The sequence below is a fragment of the Crotalus tigris genome, unplaced genomic scaffold (assembly GCF_016545835.1).
Source record: "Crotalus tigris isolate CLP2741 ecotype Arizona unplaced genomic scaffold, ASM1654583v1 scf7180000017753.6788120, whole genome shotgun sequence".
In the NCBI taxonomy this organism is placed as follows: domain Eukaryota; kingdom Metazoa; phylum Chordata; class Lepidosauria; order Squamata; family Viperidae; genus Crotalus; species Crotalus tigris.
Genome location: NW_024096615.1, coordinates 5,975,414 through 5,991,655, shown reverse-complemented (window position 1 = coordinate 5,991,655; position 16,242 = coordinate 5,975,414). Strand labels below are relative to the sequence as shown.

Below are 16,242 nucleotides of genomic sequence, written 5' to 3'. Positions count from 1 at the left end.
ACCTCCAAATGTATCTCATCGAGGTTACTCATCCAAATAATGTTTTCAGTAAAAAAAAAATGAAAAATTTTGGACAATCTGAGAGCCGTTGGGAAGAACCAATTCTTGCCCCTATAGAACTGCAGGGGGTTTTCTCCCCCAAATGAAAAGCAACTTGTAAATGAAGGTTCAGTCATCCAGTTTATTTGGATGAGTTAACAAAATGTCTCAGTTTTCAAAAAATTTGCTTCATTTGCCATGATTTAACCTTTTTTTTTTTTAAGATCCTTTTGGCCTGCATCATTGACTCTCTGCCTACCCAAATTTTCACTTTGACTGAAGACGTTACTTGGGTGTGTAAATGAAATGTCTCACTTTTAATAAACTTTGGTCTAGTCTATATCTTTAACCTCTTCAGATATCCAAATCCCATCACTCTTGTTGGTGTGGCTAAGAATTATGATCGACAAAGTTCTAGAGAGGATCCATAATGTTTCCTTAACTTTTCCCTGGGATCCCCAGTAAATTTTGGTCCGGCTGCCCTGATTTAACCTTTTGAGATACTCAGAAATATTCTAAAACTGGCGGACAAAAATACGACGACCCCCAAATTTGTTCTGTGTGACTTCGTTCACACCATCACCCTCTTTTTCATAGTATCTGGAACTTCTTGGTCCCTCTTCTTCTAACATGGACAGCGTACCTCCACTATTAGATCTCCTGGCCTCAGGCCTTCAGGTCCTTTGGCTGGGCTGTCATCTTCTAGATCAGAGACAAATATTCCGTGCACGTTCCCACCGCTGATTTGGATTCCGACCTCCGCCTGAGGTTTCTTGATGTTCACCGTTCTGGGTTCAGGTGTCCTTTTAATCGTGTCAGCAGAACTCCTTTGAACAAGAGACAAGAGTGAAGAAGGCCTCTGGGTCAAACTGACCCTCTGTGGCTGCTGCTCCCCTAACTCTTCCTGGGAGGGGAGGGATAAAGGTAAAAGGATGCTCCAGCGGTGGATTTTGGGAGCCTCAGGACAGGAATGAAAATGTTCCCCACTCAATATTTGGATGCCAGGAGCCACGTGGAAACTCAACTCTTTGTCCCTTGCCAAGAAATTTCAAAAAATTCAAGCATCCTTTAAGAGAGAGAGGAGAGAGAGAGAGAGAGAGAGAGAGAGAGAGAGAGAGAGAGAGAGAGAGAGAGAGAGAGAGAGAGAGGAGAGAGGAGAGAGAGAGAAAGGGGAGAGAAAGAGAGAGACAGAGAGAGAGAGAAGGGGAGAGAGAGAGGAGAGGGAGAGAGGAGGAGGAGAGAAAAAGAAGGCAAGAGGGAGAGGAGAGAGAGAGGAGAGAGAGAGAGAAAGACAGAGAGAAAGAAGGGGAGAGAGAGGAGGAGGAGGAGAGAAAAAGAAGGCAAGAGAGAGAGGAGAGAGAGAAAGGCGAGAGAAAGACAGAAGGAGAGAGGACAGAGAGAGAGAGAGGAGAGAGAAGGGGAGAGAGAGGAGAGGGAGAGAGAAAAAGAAGGCAAGAGAGAGAGGAGAGAGAGAAAGGAGAAAGACAGAAGGAGAGAGGACAGAGAGAGAGAGAGGAGAGAGAGAGAAGGGGAGAGAGAGAGGAGAGGGAGAGGAGGAGGAGAGAAAAAGAAGGCAAGAGAGAGAGGAGAGAGAGAGAGAAAGACAGAGAGAGAGAGAAGGGGAGAGAGAGAGAGAGGAGAGGAAGAGAGGAGGAGGAAAGAAAAAGAAGGCAAGAGAGAGAGGAGAGAAAGGAGAGAGAAAGACAGAAGGAGAGAGGACACAGAGAGAGAGAGGAGAGAGAGAGAGGGGAGAGAGAGAAGGAGAAACAGAGAAGAAGAGAGAGAGAAGGAGGGAGAAAGAGAGAAAGCACCTGAAAGCAGGGCAAGAAGCAACGGATGGAAATTAATCAAGGAGAGAAGCAACCTAGAACTAAGGAGAAACTTCCTAACTATTAGAACAAATAACCAGTGGAACAACCTGTCTCCAAAAGCTGTGGATGCTCCAACACTGGATGTTTTTTTAAAAAGAGACTGGACAAACCATTTGTCTGAAATGGTATAGGGTTTCCTGCCTGAGCAGGGGGTTGGACTAGAAGACCTCCAAGGTCCCTTCCGTGTTTATTCTATATATATATATTTCTATACATCATTAGTACCTTCATGATGTTACCTAGTTTAGGTCATAAAATGTCTGCAAGGAAACAACCAGGCTTAAGAGAGCATCAAGAACCTGTCAGAAATTAGACTCAAACACGGGAGGGATCTATCCCTGGGGAAGGCTGTGCCAGATCACAAAAGGTTCCTACTGAAATAAGCACCGTCTGTTGTTGGGGAAGTAGCTTACCTAACCGAATTGCGGGGACTGGTGGTGGGCGTGGTCTCCTTGGAGGGAGGGGTCATGGTCCCTTCATCTTGTTCGCTCACAGTATCAATTATGGAATGGCTGTCCGGAGTTGGGCCTTGTGGAGGGGAATGGCTACTCGCTGGTTCCAGGCGGGAGCTTTAAAGGAAAGAAGGGAGCCACAGCAGAAGTGAATTAAAGGCGATTGGAATGCGCCATCTTTCAAGAACGGCACAAATTCTCGGGGTCTGGACCAGACGGTTGCCTTCTTCCGCCTCGTGCTGGCTGGGGAATTCTGGGAGTCGAAGTCCAGAGGCTTTCAAGTTGCCAAGGTTGGGGAGCACTGAATTTATTTGAGGGGCTGACACAAAGAAGAGGAGGGGGCCAACGTATTTTCAAACACACCAGAAGCCAAGACGAGAAACAACGGATGGGAACTCATCACGGGGAGAAGCAACCTGGAACTAAGGAGAAACTTCCTGACCGTGAAGACAATTAACTAGTGGAACAGAAGTTGCCTCCAGAAGTTGTGGGTGCTCCATCACTCGAGGTCTTTAAGAAGACACTAGGCAGCCACTTGTGGTATAGGGTCTCCTGCTTGAGCAGGGGTTGGACTAGAACAGCGGTTTTCAACCTGTGGGTCGGGACCCCATTTGGGGTCGAACGACCATTTCACGGGGGTCGCCAAACAACGCAGTCCGCCATTTTTTCCCCCTTTTCCTTAGCTGTGCTACTCCCTTTTATTCTATTGGCTTTTGAAAGCCAATAGAATAGACTCTCTTGAATAGAGTCTAATTCTATTGGCTTTCAAAAGCCAATAGGAATTGTCCAGGCTGTCTCTGCCCTGCTGAGCCTGCCAAAAGTCCCATTCTGCAAACGGTGCTGCACCAGTTGAGTAGTCCTCGATTTACGACCGGTTGAGTAGTCCTTGACTTATGACCGGTTGGGGGTCGCGGCATTAAAAAGGTTGAGAACCACTGGACTAGAAGACCTCCAAGGTCCCTTCCAACTCTATTCTGATTGACTGAATGCCTTTGAACTTTATATGAAACTGTGGTTTAGTCCACCATGGGTTTCTTGGGAAAAGACTAAGGAAGCCAATTTCTTTCCATTTCAAGCCAGACTTCTTCAAAGAAGGGAAAACCTCACTCACAAAGTGAGAATGAAACACATTTTTGCACACTTTTAGCTCTGCCTACATTCCCTACAGCTTCAAGCTGGTCAACAGATGCTACAACTTGCTATTTAAAACAAAAAACAAAAAAAAACAAAAAAACCCCTTGCTTTTTCTGGGTTAAGTGCAAAGGTATCCTGGTTTTTTTTTTTTTTTCTGGTCTCCAATTCAAACATATACCCCTGGAAAACAATGTTCCAAAGTGAGTAACCTTGTTTATCTATTTTGTAAACCAATAAAATTAAAAGGATCTTTTGCAGAGATCTATCAAGAGGACTTGTGACTCCATCTCTCTTTTCAGCTTCCTCATCCTGCCTCTCTTACTGTAATCCAGGGGTCTCCAATCCCTGGGCTGTGGCCCGCTACTGGGCTGCAGAAGTGGCAGGCAAGCACGCATGCACACATGCGCATCCCCACTTGTGTGAGCAACGGGCGAGTGCGTGCACTTCTTTTGTGTGAGTGGTGGGACTCACAGGGAACCATATCCTCTTCCCCCCACTCCCCCTGGCCAGGCTGAAAAGCCAAAACGATTGGGGAAATCTGCTAAAATCTGCTAATCAATCAACTGATGCTTCACGCTCTCTGGTTCAAACCTACTCCTGGAGAAAAAAGATCTTCACAGGATACCGAGAAGGTCTAAGCTTACCTTGATCGTGAATGATTGCCCAGCTGGAACATGTGAGGATTGTACTGTGCCAAAATAGTTATGGTATCGCACTGCTGTCCAATGATCAGCCGAGCTTGTTGTTCTGTAGCGTTTCGCAAGTTGATTCCATTAAACTGGGAAAAGACAGGAACCACACACAGATTCATTCACAACAGTTGAACATTGCTAACCTTGTTTGCCTGAAATTTGATTTCCCCAACTGATGGAATATGTTGCACTAAGATTTTTTCCAACTGATTGTTTCCCTTGCATTAAGTTGTGAGTGCATGCGTGCTAGCTCAGAACTTGGTTTTGTAGTACTTAATGACCTCCTTTGGGAGAAAGAAGCCTTCTGAGTTTTGAGGAAAATGCCATGCCTACATAGGTAGTTCTCTCGACTGACGAGCAGAATTGAGCGCAAAGTTACTGTGGCTAAACAAGACCGTTATTAAGTGAATTTTGTTCCATTTTATGCCCTTTCTTGCTAAGTGGATCGCTGCAGTTAGTAAGTTAGTAACCCAGTTGTTAAGTGAAGCTGGCTTCACCCCATTGGCTTTTCCTGTCAGAAGCTGGCTGGGCAGATTACAATGGTGATCACGTGACCCTGGGACAGTAAAACTGTCATGAGTACAAGCCAGTGGCCCAGCATCTGAATTTTGATCACATAAGCATGAAGATGCTGCAATGGTTGTTAAGTGTGAAAAATGGTCATCAGCTGCCTTTTTTTGAAGGTTGTTGCAACTTCGGTCACTGAACGTTGTTAAGTCGAGGACTACCTGCACCTACGTCATGGTTGTCAGGATAAAGGCATTAGCCAGGGGGGGAAAGAACATTCTTGAAAGGACATTAGTAAAAATAACCACCACTTCTCTGTGATGAGATCTCTCAATTTTCTTTTGAGTTACATTTGGGCAGATAGGCCCACTTCCATACAAAACTCTTTTGCCATTTTTATTCTCTACAAAGCCCGAAGCATTCTTGGAAACGAAGAGAATGCTAGTGTTGGGGGAAAAAAATAAGTAGGAATGTAACACAGTGCAAAAAAAAAAAAAAACATGGAGATGTGTGAACCCACAAGGGAGACAGCATAAAGGACAAGGGAGATGTATTTGGATTCATCCCTGTTTACCAACAGCCTGTTAAACCACCCATCCTTAGAAACAAGGGTATTTGCAGTAGAGTAGGGGTTCCCAACCCGTTCTGTGGACCGGTACCGGGCCGTGGCATGCCAGAAGCCTGTCCATGCAAACAAGCAAAGCCACATCCATGGGATGCAGGCAGTACATGAAACCATACCCCCTCCGGCCTGTGGGAAAACCTCTCTCCGTGGAACTAGTCCCTGGTGCCCAAAAGGTTGGGGACCTCTGCAGTAGAGCACGTCAACGAAAGCTAGTTAAAATGCCAATAAATCCGAGTATTTGAAGGCATCTGAACAGCTTTTGATCAAGGTAGCCCTTGACTTACGAGTTAAGACAATCGAGTCGTCAACCGAGATGTTTGCTAAGTGAGTTTTGCCCCATTTTACGACTTTTCCTCCTACCGTTGTTCAGATGATTAGTTAGTGACCCCGTTGTTAAGTGAATCCGGCTTCCCCATTGGCTTTGCTTGTCAGGAGGTCACAAAAGGGGATCACACGAGACACTGCAACTGTCGTAAGTACACGCCAGTTGCCAAGGAGCTGAATTTTGAGCCCCTGACCGTGGGGGATGCTGCGTGGAAAACGGTCCTAGGTCATTTTTCCCAGTGCTGTCGTAACTTTGAACGGTCACTAAAGGAACTGTCGTAAGAGGAGGACGATCCCTACTACCCAGTCAGCTGAAAAGCAGCATCGTCGTGATCAACTCATTGCCCACCTCTACGGAAAAGCTTTACCTCTAACAACTGATCGCCATATTCAAGCCCGGCCTGATGGGCGATGCTGCCACCGGTTACTTTCGACACGAATATCCCACCATTTTCCCCGCAGACAATGGAGATCCCCAGAGGTTCGGCGTCCTTTTGCACTTTGACGTGACGTGGTTCTTCCATGTAGAGTCTTTGGGAGACAAAAAAAGAGCACAGGAACACCTCTTGAGCGAGTGCAGGAAGACAGGGAAAATAATAATAATAATAATTGCACGGAGGGCATGCACCATGCCCACCGCCCCCTTCCAAAAGTGGAACAGCGGCCACTTTAAAATGTCGACTTAAAACGGCAACATTCTTTTCCGCATGCGAGGGATAAAAGCCGCGGTCAGGTGGTTCTTCCACGGAACAGCTTTGATGCAGTCGGTGCTAACTTAAAGGGCATGGAATGGAAAACTAAATTATAAATTGAATTACGGTGGAAAACTCCGGAAATAAAGCGTATCTTTGCCCATATTATATATATAGGTCAATAAGCATATATAATAGGCAATTTCGGAATGCATTCTAGGAAGAAAAAAAAAAGCCTGACGTCAATTTATAGCCATTTTTGGACCCTTTAGAGCAGTGATCCCCAACCTTTGTGGCTTGGCGGCCCGGCTGGAGGCAGGGAGAGGGGAACTGGGCTGTGCAAGCGGCGGGCCGGCGCGCACGCGCACACACAACTCAACTGCAAGTTGAGTTGATTGTGCGTACGTGCACGTGCCGGCCTGCTGCTCGCGTGAGTTGAGTTGCGTATGACGTGTGTACTGGCTCTCCTCTTGCACGGCCCGGTTCCGAATAGACCGCAGCCTGGTTAGTGGGCTGCAGCCCAGGGATTGGGGACCCCTGCTTTAGAGTGCATTTCTATAGAAATATAGAAATATAGTTCTAGCTCATGGGGGTGAATCACAAGATGAAGGCGGGAAAGTGCAACTCCGCTCGTTTTGTGCTTCTACGCAAGTAAAATGCAAGGTTAGTCGATGGAAATTAAGCAGCTCTAAAGCAAACTCAAGCTGTTAATTCACAATGGCGCCTTGCCTGGTAGCAACGCAATTACCCATGCAGTATTTCCCCCCCCCCTTGGGGAGGGTTTATCCAAACATGTAAATAGCACACAAATAACTGCTCAAGGACAACCTGTATATCAAGCCAACCTCAAACTCCTGAGGGAACAGAACCTTGGCGTAGGAGCCACAGGGATTCTCAGAAAAGACCTATTACGGAACAAATATCTGAAAGGTGAAGAGGGATGAAGAAAGAAAGGAAGGAAAAAAGGAAAAGAGCCTTAGAGAAAGATATAGTAGCCAAAGCTATACTACACATTGACGTATGGAAATTATGCCCTTGATGCCGGTCTGTAGCCGCTGAATTCTGCTCCAACTGGGCCCCACATTTATGTTGCTAAGCGAGACCTTTCTTAAGTGAGTTTTGCCCCGTTTTATGACCTTGATTGACACTGGTGTTAAGTGAAGCACTGCAGTCGTTGCATTAGGAACACACGTTAAGTGAATCCGGGTTCCCCCCATCGACTTTGCTTGTCACAAGGTCGCAAAAGGGGAATCACGTGACCCTGGGACGGTCATAAATAGGAGCCTGTTGCCAAGCGTCTGGATCACGTGACCCTGGGGATGCTGCGACAGTCGTAAGGGTGAAAAATGGTCGTAAGTCACATTTTTCAGTGCCGTTGTAGCTTTGAATGGTCAGTAAATGGACTGTGGTTAAGCCGAGGACTACCTGTATGATAAAACGTGTTAAAGGTAGGCCTCGGTCACCTGAAGTAGAGTCCTGTGGGGTCCTGGGTGCTCTCTGAGCTTGGCTGTTTTCTAGATGAAGTTTCTTTACCCAACTAGGTAATGTCTTCAGGGCTAGGAGGGGGGGGGGAGGAGGAGGAGGAGGAGGACGACGACGACGACGATGACTGTGGAGGAGGAGAAGAACTGTGGGGTCCTTGGTGCTCTCTGAGCTTGCTTGTTTTCTTGCAGACATTTCATGACCCAACTAGGGAACATCATCAGGGCTGGAAGAGAGAGTGGTTTGTGGAGAGGAGGAGGAGGAGGAGGAGGAGGAGGAGGAGGAGGAGGAGGAGGACTGTGGAGGAGGAGAAGAACTGTGGGGTCCTTGGTGCTCTCTGAGTTTGCTTGTTTTCTTGCAGACATTTCATGACCCAACTAGGGAACATCATCAGGGCTAGAAGGGAGCGGAGTTTGCTCTCTCTATGTGGTTTGTACTGTCACTGCTGGTGCGAGCGTTCTTCGTGGCTCCTTCATTAGGCTGTTGGCTAGACTGATCGTGCTGATAAGGCATGATTGATCAGGCTAATTAGGTATGACTGGTCATGCTGGCCATTAGACATGATTGAGTATACTAATGATGCTGACTGGGCTGTTAGTCCAGCCACACCAAGAACAGCCCCACCAAAGCTGACTGGCCAAGCCAGTTGTACATAAACTCAGAGCAACCCCCCTCCCTTCCAGCACTGAGGATTCATCTACTTGGGACATGAAACGTCTGCAAGGAAACAAGCAAGCTCAGAGAGCACCAAGGACCCCCTGCTTCCATCCTGAGCTACAAATATTCCCTTCCATTGGTACAGAGTGCTTTGGACTCTTTCACCGAGCATGAAAAATTCCAGGCAGAGCTACCACCTTCCATGTCTTCCATACATGCCGTAAGAAAAGACCCAAGCATCTCTTAGTTCAGCGGCCCCAGCTTTACAGCTCGGAAACCCGGATAGGTAAGAAGGAGGACAGGTGAGCTGGCCTGCCACTCAGGCAAGTTGAGGTGTGTGTGCATGCACGCCGGTCTGCTTTTCACGCATATGTGAGCCGGCCAGCCGTTTGCACAAACAGGCCACAGCCTGGGAATTGGGGGCTCCTGGTTTAGTTTACTGCTCTACTATTGAAAAGAGTTGTTCTTGCTAACTAACACACAACGGATCCTTAACAATCTGTTGCTAGGAAAGGAGATGCTGTATTCATAGTCATCTACTCATCCCTTGTTTGGTTTCCTGGCCAAAAATGCAGCCAAAGCCACAAAACCACGATACTAAACAGGTCAGCAATACTCTGGCTGTTGATAAACCAGGGCAGACTAAGCACAGGGGGAAAATGTGACACAAATCAAAGAAGGCAAACCATGAAACTATGGAAATGGCATGAAGTAGAGACAAGAAACAAGAAACAGATGGGACAATTATAATTGAGAGTAAACCCAGTACTATAGGACAGAGTTCCCAAAACTTTCTGGCCGAAATAAACTTCCCCAAAGAAGGCAACGGAAGGCCATTCCCACATTGTTGCCCAGAAACTTGCATGGATTTGAGGCCACCAGGAACGGAGCTGGATCAAGCCACGTTCTTTCCCTCGGAGAGTAAAGCATTGGCATAACCACAAGTACAACTTACTTGTCTTTTCGACGTTGCCCCATGGAGACCGGGCTCACTGAAATCCTGGGCAAGGTGGAAAGAGAATTTTGTGACTGGCTACTGGCAAAAGATGAGGTCTCCAAGTTAAGCGGCGACTGGGGTGGGGTTACCAAGCTGGGACTGCTACATTCGGAATGAGACAAGGAACCTGCATAAACGACAGACAAATATCCATGTTGATCTAGTGCAAACGTTCATTTCACGAACACAGCAAGGAGCTCACACATTCCCTACGGGGTTATCTCCAAGCATTTTGGACTGGGTTGCCATCAAAAGCATCTCTATCTCTCAAAAAATCATGCACATGCACACATACACACACATCTGTGGCCCAGGGAAACAACACAGTCTAATAATAATAATAATAATAATAATAATAATAATAATAATAATAATAATAGTAATAGTAATAGTAATAGGAGGAGGAGGAGGAGGAGGAGGAGGAGTTGGAAGGGATCTTGGAGGTCTTCTAGTCCAACCCCCTGCTCGGGCAGGAAACCCTATACCATTTCAGACAAATGTCTGTCCAGTCTCTTCTTAAAAACTTCCAGTGTTGGAGCATCCAGAACTTCTGGAGGCAGATTGTTCCACTGGTTAATTGTTCTCACTGTCAGGAAATGTCTCCTTAGTTCTAGGTTGCTTCTCTCCTTGATTAGTTTCCATCCGTTGCTTCTTGTCCTGCCTTCAGGCGCCTTGGAAAATAGCTTGACTCCCTCTTCTTTGGGGCAGCCCCTGAGATATTGGAAGGCTGCTATCATGTCCCCCCTCGTCCTTCTCTTCGTTAAACTAGACATACCCAATTCCAGCAGCTGTTCCTTATATGTTTTAGCCTCCAGACCTTTAACCATCTTTGTTGCTCTTCTCTGCACCCTTTCTAGAGTCTCTACATCTTTTTTACATCGTGGTGACCAAAACTGGATGCAGGATTCCAAGTGTGGCCTTACCACAGTTCGGATGTATATACATACATGGCAAGAAAAACGTCTGGTGTTAAACTCGCAAGGGCTGTTTTTCTCGCCGTGTATATATGTATACATCCGAACTAGGCTGTATTGTTTCTCTGGGCCACGTTATGTGTGTGTGTGTGGGTATATGCATAATTTATTGTAGTTGTTTGTTTTTTGTCCCGTTTCTGCAGTGTACATTGGAGGTGGTTACCCTCTGAGAGCTGGAAAAGAAGAAAAGCATGGACATTACTTACCTCTGTCAGAACCAATGATGGACCTTGGGTACCGTGGTGTCAAAGGTATCTTTATTCGTTCTGTTCTATACTGTAAATTGCTGGAGGAACCTATTTGGAAGTGGAAAGTAAGAGAGAGAAAAAAGATATAGCGTTAAGGAGGGGAAAAAAAAAAGAAATAAATTCATTTAAATTCCAAGAAATCAGCTAGGCTGGTAACAAGACTCTTTGAAGTACATTTTACTTGGTAAGAATTCTCCTTGGATTTGGACAAACTTGAGTTTATGAAGATAGCTCCACAGATTTAAACATAGAGTTACTGTGCACGATGGGGGAGCATCTTTTTTTAAAAAAATAAATGGATTGAGGAGTAGAGGACAATCTCTCGCCTTCTCTCTGAAGCCCCTATCTTATTGGATAATAATAATAATAATAATAATAATAATAATAATAATAGTAGTAGTAGTAGTAGTAGTAGTAGTAGTAGTAGTAGCACCAATAGTCATAGGCTCCTTGGGTGCAATCCCAAAACAACTGGAGCACCACTTGAACACAATTGGCATTGACAAATTCACTATTAGTCAATTGCAAAAGGCAGCCTTATTAGGAACTGCTTCCATCCTGCGACGATATCTGTAATACCATCAAACATCCACATCTGCCTATCCCAGGTCCTGGGTAAGGACTCGATAGGTAGACAAAATGCCAAATCCAGTCTGAACATCTGGCTGACTGTGCGATGATCGATAATAATAATAATAAAGTTGGAAGGGACCTTGGAGGTCATCTAGTCCAATCCCCTGCTCAGGCAGGAAACTCTAGACCAGTGGTTCTCAACCTTTTTAATGCCGCGACCCCCAACCGGTCGTAAGTCGAGGACTACTCAACTGGTCGTAAGTCGAGGACTACTCAACTGGTGCAGCACCGTTTGCAGAATGGGACTTTTGGCGGGCTCAGCAGGGCAGAGACAGCCTGGACAATTCCTATTGGCTTTTGAAAGCCAATAGAATTAGACTCTATTCAAGAGAGTCTATTCTATTGGCTTTCAAAAGCCAATCGAATAAAAGGGAGGAGCACAGCTAAGGAAAAGGGGGGGAAAAATGGTGGACTGCGTTGTTTGGCGACCCCCGTGAAATGGTCGTTCGACCTCAAATGGGGTCCCGACCCACAGGTGGAGAACCACTGCTGTAGACCATTTTGGACAAATGGCCGTCCAGTCTCTTCTTAAAAACTTCCAGTGTTGGAGCATCCACCATTGGTTCCACTGGTTAATTGTTCTCCCTGTCAGGAAGTTTTTCCTTAGTTCCAGGTTGCTTCTCTCCCTGATTAATTTCCATCCATTGCTTCTTATCCTGCCTTCAGGTCTTTTGGAGAATAGCTTGACCCCCCCCTTCATCAACTTTGAGTGGCCTTTGTTGCACAGTCAAGAATGGACAAAATATGATATTTTTTCCTTACTGATGGACTCAAAGGCTCGTCGGAAGCCTCTTATAGACAACTCTTCTATCACTTTTTGAAAGTTTCTCATCTAGAAATCTCCCTGTTTTGCAATTAAAATAGAACCTTTGTTCCTACATGTTGTGCGTGTAGCAAAGCATAACACCTAGCTAGGTAGGTTTTGTGCTTAGCTACGCACGCAAGAGTTCTGCATGTTAACTGTGCATAAACACACAGGCCAATGAACTGTACGTCAGTACATTGATGCCAGTGTATTTTCACAAAGATATAATGCTAAACAGTCTATAGGTACAATGCTGATCAATCAAAATAAATTGGAGTTTAATGCCAATCAATCAAATCAATACATAACATTTGTGGGTCATATTGAGGTTTGTGAGAGAGGGGTATGGTGGCCCAGTGGTAAAGATGGTTGCCTCCCACTTAGAAAGTTGAGAGTTCAATCCTAGGTAGTGGCAGATATTTCTCTTAGGGTGCAAAGAAAAAAAATATTTACTGTGAACTCTGTGTAGGCTTCAGGAAGGGCATCCGGTCAGTAAACTCTTGGCTCCATCCAGTCACCCTGACTCTACTCTGAATTAAGGGATAATAGGGTGATAAAAATGGATTTTTATTGAGGTTTTTGAAAGGATAGAGGGTGGGAGGGTGGTGGCCTCACTGTCCCCCAAAAGATCTTCTCTAGAACATTTCAGGAGCTCTCCTGTCCAACAATGTCCCTCTGCGAAGGGAAACCCACATCCACGATACACTTGCGACTACAAGAACAAAGCAGACCATTTCTTCTTTCAGACTTCTTACCCAGTCTTGCGCTAGAAGGCAATGAATTTGAACCATGGGACGATCTTGAGCGCGTATTTTCGGAGCACTCACTGGAGTGCTTGTGACTCAGATCCAAGCTCAGATGTCCCTGGTGCTGAGCACTGCAAGACAAAAAAAATTGGATATTCAGTCACATGCACCCAACAGCAACATCAAGTAGCATAAATGGACATAAGATACATCTCTGTCCCATAAATATGATCTGACATATATTTTTAAAAAAGAGTAGAATGGAGGGATTCACCATCTCTGAGTAATCAATTTCTGGCTGAAAAACAAACAAACATAGAGCTGTGCAGAGAGGAAGAACCATAGAACAATGTGTGATGCTCTGGTCTGGGACCAAATCTTAAATTGTGGTATTTTTATTACAATTACAGGCCGGTGTTACAAATACAAAGTATGACTAAAAATAAAACAAAACAAAAAAAGACAATACAATATTTAACAATTGGTGGTAGATTGCCAGAGGACAGTCAAAGTCTGCCTAATTTTGCAGACAGCATAACAAAATTTAGCTATATTCAAATCATCTGACTGGTCCAATACTGATTGTACATAAAAAAAAGATTGGAGTTTCCCAGCGATGTTATCAGCTGAGGTGTTATGAGATGGATCTGTAAGTCCTTGTAGAAGGTACAATAGATTAGGACACGAGTTTTTTTTTTTTTTTTTTGATAACCCCTTGTTCATAAGGGCACAATCTCAGACCAAATTTCAAATCAAATCTATATTTGTAGGTCAGCTGTGGGGGGCAGCTGTGTCAAGGAAAGGACTCGGCTGCTTTAAAGAATTCTTGACCTAAGCTACACCCTCCCTCATGTTCATTGTGGATCCAGATTTCTGCACAGCCCTAATGTGTTGGCTTGATTGTAATGACTCCTCCAGACGCTTTCCCACATGCCTCTCCAGATGTCAGTTCAGAGGAGGATGAACCAGTTCCAGGCACATCTGGAAGGGAGTTGGTCAATGGCTCTGAGCAGCCATCTGAGAGAGATTTGGCTGAAGCACAGCTGCAGCAGGACAGCCCTGAGGCTTCAGGTGGGGAGAGCATGCAGCTGCAGCTGGTCAGTGATAAGGAAGAGGAATTGCCTTCTGCACCTGATCCGAGAGCATACAGGGCAGAGAAAAGGCAGGAGTAGAGGAGGTCAGCCAGATTTTACTCAAGAGGAAAAAGCCTTGCCCTTTTTGATGGGCTGCACCAGAAACTGGCTATTTAGCACTGCAGCCTGATGGAGGCGATGCTGGGAATAATGTGTTTATTTCCTAGCTGTCTGTTTCTTGCTTGTTGTGATTCTTGCCTTGCTTTGGATTGACACTGTGCCTTGACTTGCATCATGTCTTGTGAACTCTGTATTGTGGATTTAATTTTGTCTGGTGGGTTTATCTTGTTTGGGAAACTTTCAAGTGCCTTGTGGACTCACTGGCCATCGCTCTCTGGACTAGCATCGGTCTGCTTTTGGCTGGACTTAATTGGGACAGTTCTGGGGTTTTGGTGAAGGGAATTGTAGGGGAATATTAATAAACCCACTGAGCCACAGTTATGTTTGTGTGCATGGGGGGGGGGCAGAAGAGCACACCTGATGCCTCTTTGAAGGCTTCTCTGAACCTTCTGCCTGACCATAATTGGAAGAAGAATGCTACAACCCAAGTCATTTGACTTTCGTTCAAGATTCTCCTTATCTAAGTACCTGGGATGGAGGTGGCAGTATTGATTGGCTGCAGATGAGCAGTTGGTGGTGGCAATTCTATGGCTCCAGGCTGTGTAAATGGGATTTCTCATCACTGCTGTCACAGCAGAACACGGCGCAATGTTTCTTGGGATGGTACCTATAGAGTAAAGAGAAGTTATATAGAGTAACCTCTGCAGTAGTGTAGCTCAGCCATAATAGACAACTGATTGCTGCAGAAAAAATGCACCAAAGATAAAGGCAGCCTTCAACTTCCGGTGCAATTCAAGGTGTTGCTGATCACCTTGTAAGCCCTTCTGTCAACGCTGCAAATATTGTATATTCTTGCTTTTGACAATATGCAGAATTGTCTGGTAAATATGGGGTTAAATAAAGAGCAGAAGGGGCGTTGGGGGTAAAGCCCGGGAAAGAAAGAGGAAGAAAACATTTGACCTTCACACTAATTGGATAGTGTGAGATATGACGGCTAATTTAGGGAGGGAACAGGCTGATAATTTAACTGCTCAGAGGAAGAGAACTTAGATCCTAGCATCCCTCCGTGGTGCCTGTGCTGACATTTTGTAATAATAAAAGACTTTTAGGAAAATCAATGCCTGGAAGTTCTTTGGAATGTTTCATTAGCCGGAACCACAACACCTTCATGGCATGGGTCCAGGTTGCCTGAGGGACCGTCTCACCCCACTGGGATTGGCCTGTCCCACTGATGCCAGCAGAGGAGGCATGCTGCAGGTCCCGTCAGCCTGATTATTCCGGCTGGTGGGATCCAGGAAGGGGGGGGCTTCTCTACTGTGGCTCCTGCCCTCTGGAACATCTTGCCCCTTTCCCCAATGTGAGGTTGGCCCTAACCCTCCTATCAGGGCCTGGCTCTGCCAGTTGACACGCTGGCTGAGGAATTCTGGGAGTTGAAGTCCACAAGTCATCAAAGGGCAAAGTTTGAAGACCCCTGTCTTAAATCTAACAAACAAAATGGAGGCTGGCTGAGGAATTCTGGGAGTTGAAGTCCACAAGTCATCAAAGGGTCAAGTTTGAGGACCCCTGCCATAGGGGATGCTGCAACGGTCGTAAGGGTGAAAAACAGCCGTAAGACATTTTTTTCCCAGTTCCGTTGTAACTTTGGTTACAAACTGTTGTTAAGTTGAGGAGTATCTGCAGTTGGGCAGAGATCATGCAACAGAAGAAAGTCTGAACTGATCGTGCAACTCATTGGTACGAACCTCCTGATAAGCTTCCGGAGTATAAACAGGCCGACACGAAACCATCGCTGTGACGACTCGCCCGTTTGGGTGAATATGTCGGCCATTCTTGTGCCTCCGGAGACAGGAACTCTTCACTTGCTGGAATGTATTTCTGTACCTGGGCAAGAAAATCCAAAGCATCTTCCTGTGTTATGGGTCATATTTCCAATAGACGCCCAAAGGCACCTAATTTGCGTTTCACAGCAAATTAGGACATCTTTCCAAACAAAATGGCCTCCCAACAGGCTCTTTGATCTACTCTCAGAACAAATATTCCAGGTTAGATATAATACTTAACATACATTTCTACAATTTCTACTCGCACACAACTAGTATGACGTGACACAAAAATGTTATGTATTCCTTTTGTTACAGCTTGATCACACTCCCCCCTTTTAGTGGAATTCT

The 16,242-nt window shown here is 45.6% G+C and overlaps 1 protein-coding gene across 3 annotated transcripts in view; it reads right to left on the bottom strand.

The window, feature by feature from the left end:
* DLG5 (discs large MAGUK scaffold protein 5) overlaps positions 1 to 16,242 on the bottom strand; it is an 88,727-nt gene that overhangs the window by 22,950 nt on the left and 49,535 nt on the right. For all 3 annotated transcript variants that reach the window (XM_039340795.1, XM_039340794.1, XM_039340797.1), the window contains 9 exons: positions 15,814 to 15,952; positions 14,600 to 14,738; positions 12,888 to 13,009; positions 10,653 to 10,742; positions 9,431 to 9,599; positions 6,013 to 6,175; positions 4,141 to 4,274; positions 2,324 to 2,479; positions 683 to 866 (listed from right to left, as the gene is read on the bottom strand). In XM_039340795.1, the coding sequence (XP_039196729.1) occupies positions 683 to 866; positions 2,324 to 2,479; positions 4,141 to 4,274; positions 6,013 to 6,175; positions 9,431 to 9,599; positions 10,653 to 10,742; positions 12,888 to 13,009; positions 14,600 to 14,738; positions 15,814 to 15,952 (1,296 nt within the window). The remainder of the gene's footprint in view (positions 1 to 682; positions 867 to 2,323; positions 2,480 to 4,140; positions 4,275 to 6,012; positions 6,176 to 9,430; positions 9,600 to 10,652; positions 10,743 to 12,887; positions 13,010 to 14,599; positions 14,739 to 15,813; positions 15,953 to 16,242) is intronic.